At 36.6% G+C, this 12,063-nt stretch overlaps 1 protein-coding gene across 2 annotated transcripts in view; it reads left to right on the top strand.

Moving 5' to 3' along the window:
- Positions 1-9,668, top strand: part of CEP135 (centrosomal protein 135) — a 56,571-nt gene extending 46,903 nt beyond the window's left edge. For both annotated transcript variants that reach the window (XM_087827299.1, XM_016207439.2), the window contains 3 exons: positions 711-815; positions 2,645-2,758; positions 7,914-9,668. In XM_087827299.1, coding sequence (XP_087683425.1) covers positions 711-815; positions 2,645-2,744 — 205 coding nt within the window. In that variant the 3' untranslated portion in view covers positions 2,745-2,758; positions 7,914-9,668. The remainder of the gene's footprint in view (positions 1-710; positions 816-2,644; positions 2,759-7,913) is intronic.
- Positions 9,669-12,063: the final 2,395 nt, after the last annotated feature.

Below are 12,063 nucleotides of genomic sequence, written 5' to 3'. Positions count from 1 at the left end.
TAGTTCAGAAGAGACATCGTATTTGGAGATGTGATTTGTGTGTCTTCACCACAGAGATGGTTCCTATGGAAGTGAATGAGTGAACTTTAGAAAAATGCCTAAATTTGAGCAAAGAAGAGAGCAGTCAGCAAAGGGTAGAGCATTTCAGGATGGGAGTGCTGGGAGTGTTTCATGCTATGGATTAGGAAAAAGACTTCAGAAAAGCTAGGCAGTTGACCCTCATGTGTATTGATTACCTTTTAGGAGACTGATGATGGTATCTTTTTAGGATGGGGAGGGTTAGGTAAATTTTTGGAAGAAGAGAACCCAGAGTAGATAGTATAAGTGGAATAAGTAACTTTTAAAAGGCGTTAGAAATATTTGTCTTTCTGAGGCAAGAGTCAAGAAAAAGCCAGTGAAGATAGTTTACAACTAGACGTTATGGTCCATGTCTTACTCACATCTGTGTCTCCAGCACTGCTGCAGCACCTAGCACATGCTGGAGGCTCAGTAAGTGTTTATTAACTACACGAGGTGAATGAAAAAGAAAACTGATAGAAGCTGCAGAAGTGTAGAGAATTATTGTTGAAAGTCTTGGCCTTTTTCCTTTCATCCTCAAGTATCATCTCTTTTGTATTTATTAATCACAAAAACAACAATCCATAGCACTTAACTCTACAAAACAGAACCTTTGTTATTTATTTATTTGATTTTAAAAATTTGTTTTTAAGAACTAGTCAAGGCCGGGAGAACACCATGCTTCGGGCTAAAGTGGCACAATTACAAACAGATCATGACGCCCTGAAAAGGCAGATTTCAGTGGAAAGATATGAGCGGTAAGAAAAACTTTTAGCATTAGACAATGTTTTTATCTGTTTCCTATCTTATTCCAAAAAGGATTTAATGTGACTTACAAACAGCAAACTTTGTTTTAGCATTAACGTTCAAAATAAATTTCTTCCTGAAAAGGCAACAAGTGTTGTGGAAGATAATATCCCTACAGTAAATAAAGTAGCATGTATTAATATGAATGCTTCCCATAGTGTTTCTCAAGGCAAAATCAGGGCATTATTTCAGAGGATATAGTTAGGGAAGTTAACAGTAAGGATTCCACAAGAGTCCAAAACAATATGATCCAACTTTGAAATACAAATCATCAAAGAAGTGATGATGCTGATGATTATAAGGGCAGTTAACAGATAGACCAACTACTATATATGTTTGATAATCCTAACGATCTATTATTGTGCCCATATTTTAGGAAACTGGGGTCATACAAATAGTAAATGCAGTCAAGAATGAAATTCAGGCAGGTCTAATTTTAAAGCCTGTGCTCCTAACCTCTGTACTATATTCTCTACAGCTTTCAGTTCACTTGCTTCATTATGTTAAAAATTTTAATCCCCAAGTGTTACAAACAGACCTGCTTTAATAGTTAAAATCAAAATCAAGATTTTAAATTCGTTGTCAAGTTTCTTCCATTACTCTTTCCTACTATATTAATACCATAGATATCAACATTTCTGAAATTTCATTCTCAAATAGTGGTCAGATTGCTTATTAGGTCAATTTTTGAGTTCTCTTACCCATTGACATCAAAACTTTTGACTGATGTGCTACTTGATATATAGACAAACTTTGCTAGGAAGTCAATACTTATGATTTTAGTGAGATATGAAGCCTGAGATTGCATCAGTGTCGTGAAAGCTGTTTTTAATCTCTTGTAATTGAGAAAACCTGGTTTCTTAATATTCTAAACCGTACATATATAATTATTTCCATTTCATAATGATAACTTAAATTCTTTCAATTCAGGAGTCCTAAGTCAAGCTCTTTCTTGCCTAAGGTTATAGATACCCTTATTTTTTTTCCTTTTTCCTTACCCCAGTCCCCAGAGAAACCTAGACACACATGACCATGTCTTCGCTTTTTACTATCCAACTAGATCATTAATTCTTAACGGAGTACCCCACAGAACAAAATTGGTACTTGGGGGAAGAGGGAGTGGCAAAAACCCATAGGTATTACAGTAGAGTGATTTATGGCCCTCCAAAGAGCTACCATACATAAACAATGTACCTATGTATTAAAATTTCATGGAGTGTGGGAGTTATTTGGGGGAAAGAAATATCTAAAAAAGTTTCTTTGGGGGAATAATAGTGAAAAAGAGTTTGTAAAAACACCCAAGAAGGTAGAAATCCTGGATACCGAAGAACTCGAGGCAGAATAGGCCTAGGCCAGAGACTCTGGGTAGCACACAAAGGAAGCGACAGTGCAGCTTCCATGCTTTGTGGGGCAGACACAGACACAGCAGGAAAAGAAAGGATAACTGAGAGAATGGATTATTTTATTTCTGCCATTTGGGAGTTTTGAGGCAAGAAGAAGGAAGAGGGCTAGATTTATGTGCAAGAAGAGGCGGGAAAGGATGGGGCAGGGGTGGAACCATCCAACTTTGGAAATCTGTACTCAGGGGCTTTGAACAGTCTCTAATAATACAATTCCTTTCATTGAAGTCTTTTATCTACTTAAAAATCTATAAAGATATAGGGTTTAAATTTAGTAGAAACAAATTAATTGAGTAGAAATATTTAATTAACAACACCACCACACCTTGTATTTATGTAACCCTTTTTGGTATTATCCCTTATTTCATCTTACTTGACAGAGAGCGAGCAATCCAAGAGATGCGTCGACATGGTCTTCCCACACCACCCCTTAGTTCTACTCTGAAGTCTCCTTTACATTCTCCTGAACACATAAACTGATCTTTTTCAGAAAGGTATGTATGAAACACCATGGACGAGCAAAACTAACCTCGGTTATAAAAATTCAGGAAGTTGTGTTTGGGGGAGGGAGAGAGGTTGCCTACAGAAGTGGTCAGGGAGCTTCCAACCACCATTATTCCTGGTGGGAATAATGGACCATCCCATTCGGTGGGGTGGTTATGGAGCATGTGATTGTAAAACTCATCGAACTGAACGTTTCCGGTCCCTGACAGTGCAAGAACCACAGAGAAATAGTTAATGAAATGCCAAATTCAGAGTACAAATAATAGATGGTAAAAGTGTGGACAGAGACAGACAGGAATGCATGTGGCACAGTAGACTGAATCTGATTAGAATGGCAGGCTGCTGGGGAAACTGAGGGAGAAAGGCATGGAAGTAGAGTGAGCTATATGCAATTATTTAATGTGAGACTAAATTGGAGATTGTAGCCTTTATTCTCTAAGTCAAGGGGAGCCAGTGAAGGTCCTCTTATGTATAGTATGCATACAAGGGAGGGGTTAAGATGAAAGAACTGTCCCTGGCAGATTAACTTCAAAATTGTACTTAGGCTTTTTGGGGAGGGTAGGAACCAGAGGCAGGGAGACCAGAAAGAGATATGAAATGAACAGTATAATCAGTTCAGGATCAGTGTAATAATATTGAAAGCTAGGGCAGATTTTAAAAAATAAATTATATGTACAGAAAAGTGTCATGTCATAGTATACAGCTTAGTGAATTTTCACAAACTGAGCACACACAAGTATGCTACCTGCACCCAAATCAGGAAACAAAACATTACCTCACTTGGGCTCCATTCTGGTCATAAGCCCTACTCTAAAAATAACCATCCTGACTATTAAAAGCATAGATTTTTTTTTTGCCTGTTTTTGGACATTTAAAAAATGATACCATACATTTCTGGCCCCTTTTCCTCAACAGTACATTTGTGAGATTCATCCATACTATTGTGTGTCCTCGTGGATTGTTCAGTCTTGTTACTGTAGAATATTCCATTTTGTGAACTTACCACAATCCATTTACTCCTTCTGTTGTCGATGGGCACTGGTAATTCCAGTTCAGGCTATTACAAAGAGTTGTGAACATTCTAATACTGCCTGTTGGTAAAGAGAGGTGTGCATTTCTTTTGGGTCTATACTTGAGAGTGAAATTGTCAAGTCACTGGACATGCAAATGTTTGGGCTTGAGCAGATATGGCAAAACAGTTTTCCATAATGCTAGGACACATTTGACTGAGGAAAAGTCAAAGACTGTGCTGATTCACTGGAGATGGGAATGAATGGGAAAGAAGCATGTCAGACTCAGGATTTGAGAGGTAGGTGACTGTGAAAAATGCAGGCTTTGACAGTAGTAAAATTAGTTCTTTTAAAAATTATGCATTTTTTGCCTCTTTTAATAGAAGTACATAGGAGATCATTAAGCATTTCCTCGATGACTCAGAATCCTCCTTATGAACATTAGTTATGTGCTATGCTTTAACATAAGATGGCCCCAGAGTTTATTGATATTTGAAGGGCCTATGTTTAAATGATTTCTGATTGCTGTGCTTTTGCTTTTATGTTTGTTTGTTTGAGTAAAAGATACATTTTCCTCTTTCACTTTGAGGACTACTTCTCAGTGCTGGCGGCAAGCATTGTGTCCTCACAACTTCTAACTGCTGCATTAATTTGAATTTCCCATTAGAAAGCCTCATAATAGCTGTGACCCAGACTTTTTCTCATGCCCGATTTATAGCTGTATTTAGATCAGGGGTGGTAAACTAGGGTCTGTGGGCCCTGTTTTTGTAAATTTAAGCTTTATTGGAGTGTAGCCACACCCATTTGTTTACATATTATATAACACTGCTTTTCTATAGTGGCAGAATTAAGTAGTTGTGACAGACACCCTGTGGCCCACAAATCTAAAATATTTACTACCTTTTACGTCATGTAGCCTATGGGAAACTCCACAGTACACCTGTGAGGTAATGAGTGAAAAAGCACATAATTCCTTAGTTTTATGAAAAAGAGGCTTGACCTTAGAGATCCCCTGAAAGCATCCTGGGGACTCCCAGGGATCTCCAGACTGTACTTTAGGAACTACTGATACAGAACATAGTGGATTCCAGCAATGTCTAAGGATGTGATGAATTAGAAAACATTTTTTAATTGCGATAAAATATATATAGCATGAACTTTGCCATCTTAACTGTTTTTAGTGAAAACAGTGTATTAAATTCTCAGTGTTGTACAACCATCAACACTATTTTTAAAACTTTTTCATCACCCCAAACAGAAACTGTATCCATTAAACAATAATTCTTTAGTCCCTGACCCCATTTCCCCGCCTTTGGTAACCTCTGATCTACTTTTCTGTCTCTATGAATTTGCCTATTCAGATTTTCATATAAGTGAAATCATACAGCATTTGTCCTTTTGTGCCTGACTTGTTTCACTTTGGATAATGCTTTTAAGGTTCATCCATGTGAGGGGTGGGGAAGCTTTTTTCTACCAGGGGCCATTTGGATATTTATAACATTATTTGCGGGCCATACAAAATTATCAACTTAAAAATTAGCTATGGCCCGGCTAGGCGTCGCTTGGCGGTTGAGTGTCGACATAGGATCCAGGAGATCACGATTCAGTTCTCAGTCAGGGCACATGCCTGGGTTGCAGGCTTGGTCCCTGGTCGGGGGCGTGCGGGAGGCGGCCGATCAATGATGACTCTCTCATCATTGATGTTTCTTCTCTCTCCCTCTCCCTTCTTCTCTCTGAAATCAATAAAGACACATTTTTTTAAAAATTAGCTATGAAAAAAGCTCTTAGATTTACTGAATTTCGAGTCCTAGCTGCAGTTGCTTTGGCAGGGCCAGACCAAATGATTTCGCCAGACATTCCCCACCCCTGATATGTCAGTATATTTCAGAAGTTCATTCCTTTTTATGCCTGGATAATATTCCCTTTTTTATACCACACCTTATCCATTCATCAGTTGGTGGACACCTGGGTTGTTTTCATCTCATAGTTATTGTAATACCGCTAACAACATTGGGGTGCAAGTATCTGTTTTAGTCCCTGTTTTTAAATCTCTTGAGAGTATCTAGAGGTAGAGTTGCTGGGTCATACGGAAATTCTATGTTTAACTTCTTGAGTATCTGCAAAACATTTTCCACACAGCTGTACCATTTTACATTTCCACCAGCAATGTAAGGGTTGCAGTTTTCAAATCCTTTTCAATACTTGCTATTTTCCATTTTTTTATTGTAACCATCATAGTGGATGTGGATTAAAAACTCCCAACAGCCATTAGCAAAGTCCCAGAGTATCCTAATCATGCTGTTAATTGGTAACCCATTTCCAGTCATATTTTCTAAGTATTGTTACCAAAATTAATTTTAAGGGATTTCCCCATCAGTACTCAGAAATGAATATGAAATAGTCATACCAACTCATATTTACAGTGTCTCTAATAGTTAAAATATATAACCCAATTATAGTTTTTACTTCTTTGATTATTATAGCTAATGCATGCTCACTGGAAAAGACATAAAATACAAAAGTATAAAAAAGAAAATAAAAATCTTTTTTTTAGTTTTTTTATGAACTATATACATAACATTAAGTTTATCATTTTAACCATTTTGAGTGTACAGTTCTCTGGCAGTTAGTACAGTCACATTGTTGTACACAAATTAGTTCCACCATCCAACTTCGGAACTTTTTTACCTTCTCCATCTGAACTCGGTACCCATTAAATGCTAACTCCCCATTCTCCCATCCCCCACCCCCCAGTGACCACCATTATAGTTTGTCTATGAATTTGACTATTCTGTGTACCTCAATATAAATGGAATCATACAGTGTTTGTCCTTTTGTGAATGGCTTATTTCACTTAGCATAGCGTTTTCAGGGTTCATCCATGTTGGAGCTTGTCTCAGAGCTTTCTTTCTTTTTAAGGCTAAATAAATGCCATTGTATGTACATACCACATTTTGTTTATGCATTCATCAGTTGATGAACACTTGGATTGCTATTATGAAAATGCTGCCACTAACATGGATGTAAAATCAAAATCACTTTTAATCCTACAACTCAGAGAAAATAGCAGTTGACATTTTGGTATACTTCCTTCTTGTATTTAATTTGTGATTAACATACACATGCATAGACATACATATGTAATTCTAATAGAGATCATACTCAAGGTAGTTTCATCCTGTTGTTTTGTTTTGTTCTTTGTGGGTTTTTTCCCCCCTAATATTGTTGTGAGGATTTATTGATATCATTAAAAGCATTTTAAAAAATGCCATTTTAGCCTGGCCGGGCGTGGCTCAGCAGTTGAGCGTAGACCTATGATCCAGGCGATTGTGGTTTGAATCGCATTCGGGGCACATGCCTCGGTTGCCGCTCGATCCCCAGTTGGGGGTGTGCGGGATGCAGCCAATCAGTGACAGCTCTCTCATCACTGATGTTTCTATCTCTCTCCCTCTCCTTTCCTCTCTCTGAAACCAAAAAAAAAAAAAGCCATTTTAAAATAGTGATGTAACTAATGGTTTATCACATGGATATTCTGGGATTGATTTAACAATCTCCTCTTATGGGACATATAGCTTGTTTCCAGTTTTTTCCTCTTACCAATAATGTTGTTTTACATCAATATTAGAAAACATGTCTGATAATATCTAAAGTATGTCTCCTTAAGTATAGAAAAATATAATTACTTTCTCTGTTTCCATTATGGAGTTTTTCATATTTTAATGTGTGTTTTAATTGGGAAGATGATTAAATAGCACATAAGATGAAAATATTTTGAAAAATATCTGACTCTCCATAACATTTTAAGACTCAGACATAATTTAAAGTACTTGAGTATGATTTTATTAAACCTGGATATCCTATTATCTCTTACTTTGAGTGATTTTTCTCAGTTAACACGCTGTGTTATTCTAGGCTCTTCACTGTGTCATTCTTTTAGCCATATATTTTGATGTACTTTGGTAGCTTGAAGGGAATCTTTTTGAAGTACAGAACTTAACCACTAAATAGGCAAAGGTTTTATTAGAGACTATAATTTCAATTAAAACATTACTGAATTTCAGTTTTTCATGGTGTACTGAGTAATCTGGTTTATCATTTTTCTCTTAACCCCTTTTTCTCTTCCCCCCTTTTTCAGAATGTTGACTTTCAATGAGTTGGCTGTATGGACTTGTTAAAGGACAGAACAGTAATAATATATTTGAAGTACTTGTTCCTGAAAATCATGAACATTGACACAAATTCTACCTCTTTCAACTTTTATTTAAATCAGTGAATATTTATGTAAAAAAATTGGTTTAAAAAAGCTATATCTATGTGTATATTTTCATACATATGACAACAAAATGTGTATTAATAGTGCTAACTGATATTATATCTGTATTTTTATTCCTGACTTAAATTACTCCTCAAAGTGTGTTTATACTGTGAATTAATATAATGTATTGTTCACATTATGCTTTAATAATCTTTTTTCTTAATGAGCCATGATACTTGTATATAAATATTCGTACAGTGCTTGTTCTTAAAGTGTTTTTAGTTTTCATGCCTGTGTTTATAACCCAAATCTTTAACACATTCACAAAGGATTATCAACTTTTATGTTATGCTGTCACGCTTAACTTTTATCTTCTAAATGTAAATTTAATTCTTTACCAAATTGCTGTCTATCATTGAGGGGAATATATTCAGGTTTATTCTTATAATAATAATAGAGTCTGGATAAAATGATTACCATATATAATTTGTTATTGCCAACTAGAAGAACTGTGATGGGAAAGATACATTTATATTTATATATAATATTATTTTCACTATCACATGGACTCTTCACATAACACAGATTTATCGAAATCAAACGAAAAGCGGTTTTTAAATTTTTGTAAAACCATAGAACAGAAATTTGGGACTTTTTTTCAGTACATAAAATTCCTCACTATATTAATATAAAATTTCAGAATATAATAATATATGGGGTAAATATAGTAAAACATTTTGCTAAAATTCCAATATACATACATTCAATAATATCAGATTTTGTTTCCAAACCTGTATATTGTAATTTAATCAGTCTTCCAGAATAGTATGTAAACACTGGACTGTGGCATATCAAGTAGAAAAACAGCTTTTTACAATTCAGAGTTTTAATTTTAAAGAATGTAAATATATGCATATATTAATAAAAGAACTGTAGTACGAAATAGAATACTGGATACAAAAACTAATTGTGTCTGAACCATACATGCTTGAAGAAAATCCTGTTCTCGAATAGGTTTCATAATTATTGAAAAAGAGCTTAAAAACTAACAGGAAAATGGAAGACTAATTATTTATGATACATTTTGTTTCCTCCTTGGTTTAACAAAGTGGAGTTTGTGTGTGTGTGTACTTGGGGGTGAGTATGCTCTTTTTCTAAAACTAATATGCCTTGTATGTCTGAGTTACGCCCTTTGCAGTAATTCAGTGTGTATTTGAGTGTGATGTGGCTTACTTTACCACCATCTTTGTAATTTTATGTATTCCATCTCCTTTGTGTGATTTCATGTATTAGAGCAAAATATAAGAGAAATGGGATTGTTTGCAATGTCAAATGGAAAATTTTTTAATAAATATATGTAAGTAAAATAAAAATATTTGTTCCCACCTTTTCCCCCAAAGCAACAGCAAGACATATTTTGTTAGGTTTTATTTTTAATGTTTTCTATAATTAAAAAATGTATAGCTTGCTATAATTGTTTTTATAATCATGATACAATTTTCTAAAATTAGTTTTATCTTAAAATACTGAATGTTCTGACCTTTTATAGATGTTTTTAATTTGTTTTAAATAATTTTAAATTATGGAGCTTGACATAGATTTTCCAATAAACATTCCAGTCAATTTATTTTCTCTTTCTTACAAATAGTTTTTTTAAACAATTTTAGTAATATTCATAATTCTAAAATTAAGTACAGTTTATGCAAATCAAACTTTATCCTGGTGAGATACAGGAATTCCCTGAACTTAGGTGCCAGGTACTTTTTTTTACTGACTTGACTTTCATTTATTTTCAATTAGTTTAAAATATAAGAAATTAAGTTACAGTTTCTGATTGAAATTCATCTACACCGTGGTTAAACAGGCTTGTGTGTGCGTGTTTACACATTTTTCTCTCTTGCAAATGCTTTTTGTTGAGAACATTCATTAGCATTGACTATGCCACTTGCTCCCTTACCTCTTAAAATTTATCACTCATATCTTACACCCCTCTCCCCAATTCTTGGAATTTAGTACCTGATGTACTGTCTTTCTACCATTAATTATATCAGTCTTTTTATGTCAGTATCTTCTTGGAACAAGGGTTACTGACCAGGTCAGCACATTGGAACTACCTGGACAATTTTAATGAAAAACTGATTTCTGAAACCTACACCATTCCAAATAAATCAGACTCTCCGAGAGTGAGGTGTGGGCCCTTTTTAAAATTTTTTTTTTTTTTTTTTAGGTTCTCTAGATGATTCTAATGTGCAGCAAGGATTTAAAATGCTTATTGAGAAACTGACCCACCGAACTGATTTCATGACCCAGTAGTGGGACTCAGCCTGTAGTTGAAAACATTGCTCTAAATCTTGTCATTACCTCCAGTCTCAGCTTGCACCCTGTCACCCGTCTCTAAGTCAGTCTACACACTCTGCCTAGCCCAACGATTGTTTTGACTCCCAGGACCTCCCGTTGATTCCATCACCTATCCCTGCCTGTAAGCCATCACTCCCCCTTTTCCTCCCCATCTAGCATAGACATCATTTTCTTTGCATATACCCTAAATTCTCGTCCCTCTGAACTGAAAACGCAAATCTGGTTCATATCCAGCTACTTCAGCTACTCTGCATCTCTACCTAAAACAGCTGAGTGAACTTAGATGGGACAGAAGAACAACAAAACCGTGCTGAGTCCTTTCGCTTGAAATTTGTTGCACTGTGTCAGCCCCCAGGCAGTTTGTAGTCAGTTCACGTTGAACCTGTCCCCGACGGTTTCACACCTTCTCCTTAGTCAAACCTCCTATCCTCCCTCCTCACTCTCAGCTTGTTGTGTTTTTTAATGATAAATTTGAAACAGTAAGAACTTTCCCACCCTTCCGATCTATGGACACATTCGTATCCATATAAAGTCCTTCGTCTCTGCCCTACAGCTATCCCAGCTAGTGACCAGTACTCACCCGACCGCTCCGAAGACTCCTGCGGTTAACCCCTCATTCCTGAGTCATCTTTGCTCTATTGGCCTCTTTCCACTCGCGTCTACACCTCCCATGAAAAACCCTCCCGGACGCAACCATTTCGTTTTTGCAGTTACCTATGCCCACTTCATCCCGCCTTTCCCCCCACCGCTCCTGGAACTGCACCGCTCGTCCTTTATTCCTATGGCTTAGCCAAGCCGTTCTTGCCACCACACCAGCAACCCGTCGCGGGGGCTTCATTTCCCACGTACCTTGCTCTCAGCTGGGATTTCTTCCCACGTAGTGCCTTTTCTTGTTTGTCCTTATTTGCTACTGCTCCTGTCTTCCTTTGAGGAAGGATTGGGTGATGGGGTACAGATACCCAATAAATTACTGCCCTTAGAAGACTGAGGACTTCTTCCAGAAGGCATCAGAAAAAGAGATCGAAAATATAAAAGAAAATACTCATTATGGAGGATACGTGTAGTAGTGAGGACATCCAGATAATAATGAACCTTAAGAGAGAAATTAGGAGTATAGAAGAAAACATTTAAAGAAATAATAGGGATAAATGTCCTTGAATCAAAAGGGCTCAGAGAAAGCCAAGTAGGAGAGAAGGAAAAAACCCCATCCCATAGCCAAACACAATATCAAAGACAGAGAGAACTTGGAAGCTGCAGAGTAGAAACAGCTTATCTAAGGAACGAAGAGCACATTTCCATCCGTTGAGGACTGAATGTGTCCCACACAAGTTTCTTTGTAGAAACTGTATTCCCCAGTGTGATTGTGTTAGGAAGTGGGACCTTTAAGGCTGGAGCCCTCCTGAGTGGGATTAGTGCCCTTGGAAAAGGCCCTCTCTGCCTGTGAGGATACAAGGAGAGGGGAGCAGTCTGCAACCCCCTAGAGGGCTCACTTGAACCCAACCATGCTGGCGCCATCCTCTAGGACTTTCAGCCTCCAGAACTGTGAGAAGCAAATTTCTATTGTTTATAAACTACCTAATCTGTGGTAAATTGTCATAGCTGTCCTGTGCAATGTAGAATGTTTAGCAGTATCTCTGGCCTTTACCCACTAGATGCCAGTAGTAGCACTTGC

Source organism: Miniopterus natalensis, chromosome 1 (genome assembly GCF_054644295.1).
Source record: "Miniopterus natalensis isolate mMinNat1 chromosome 1, mMinNat1.hap1, whole genome shotgun sequence".
Taxonomy (NCBI): domain Eukaryota; kingdom Metazoa; phylum Chordata; class Mammalia; order Chiroptera; family Miniopteridae; genus Miniopterus; species Miniopterus natalensis.
This window is presented reverse-complemented; position numbering and strand designations above follow the sequence as displayed.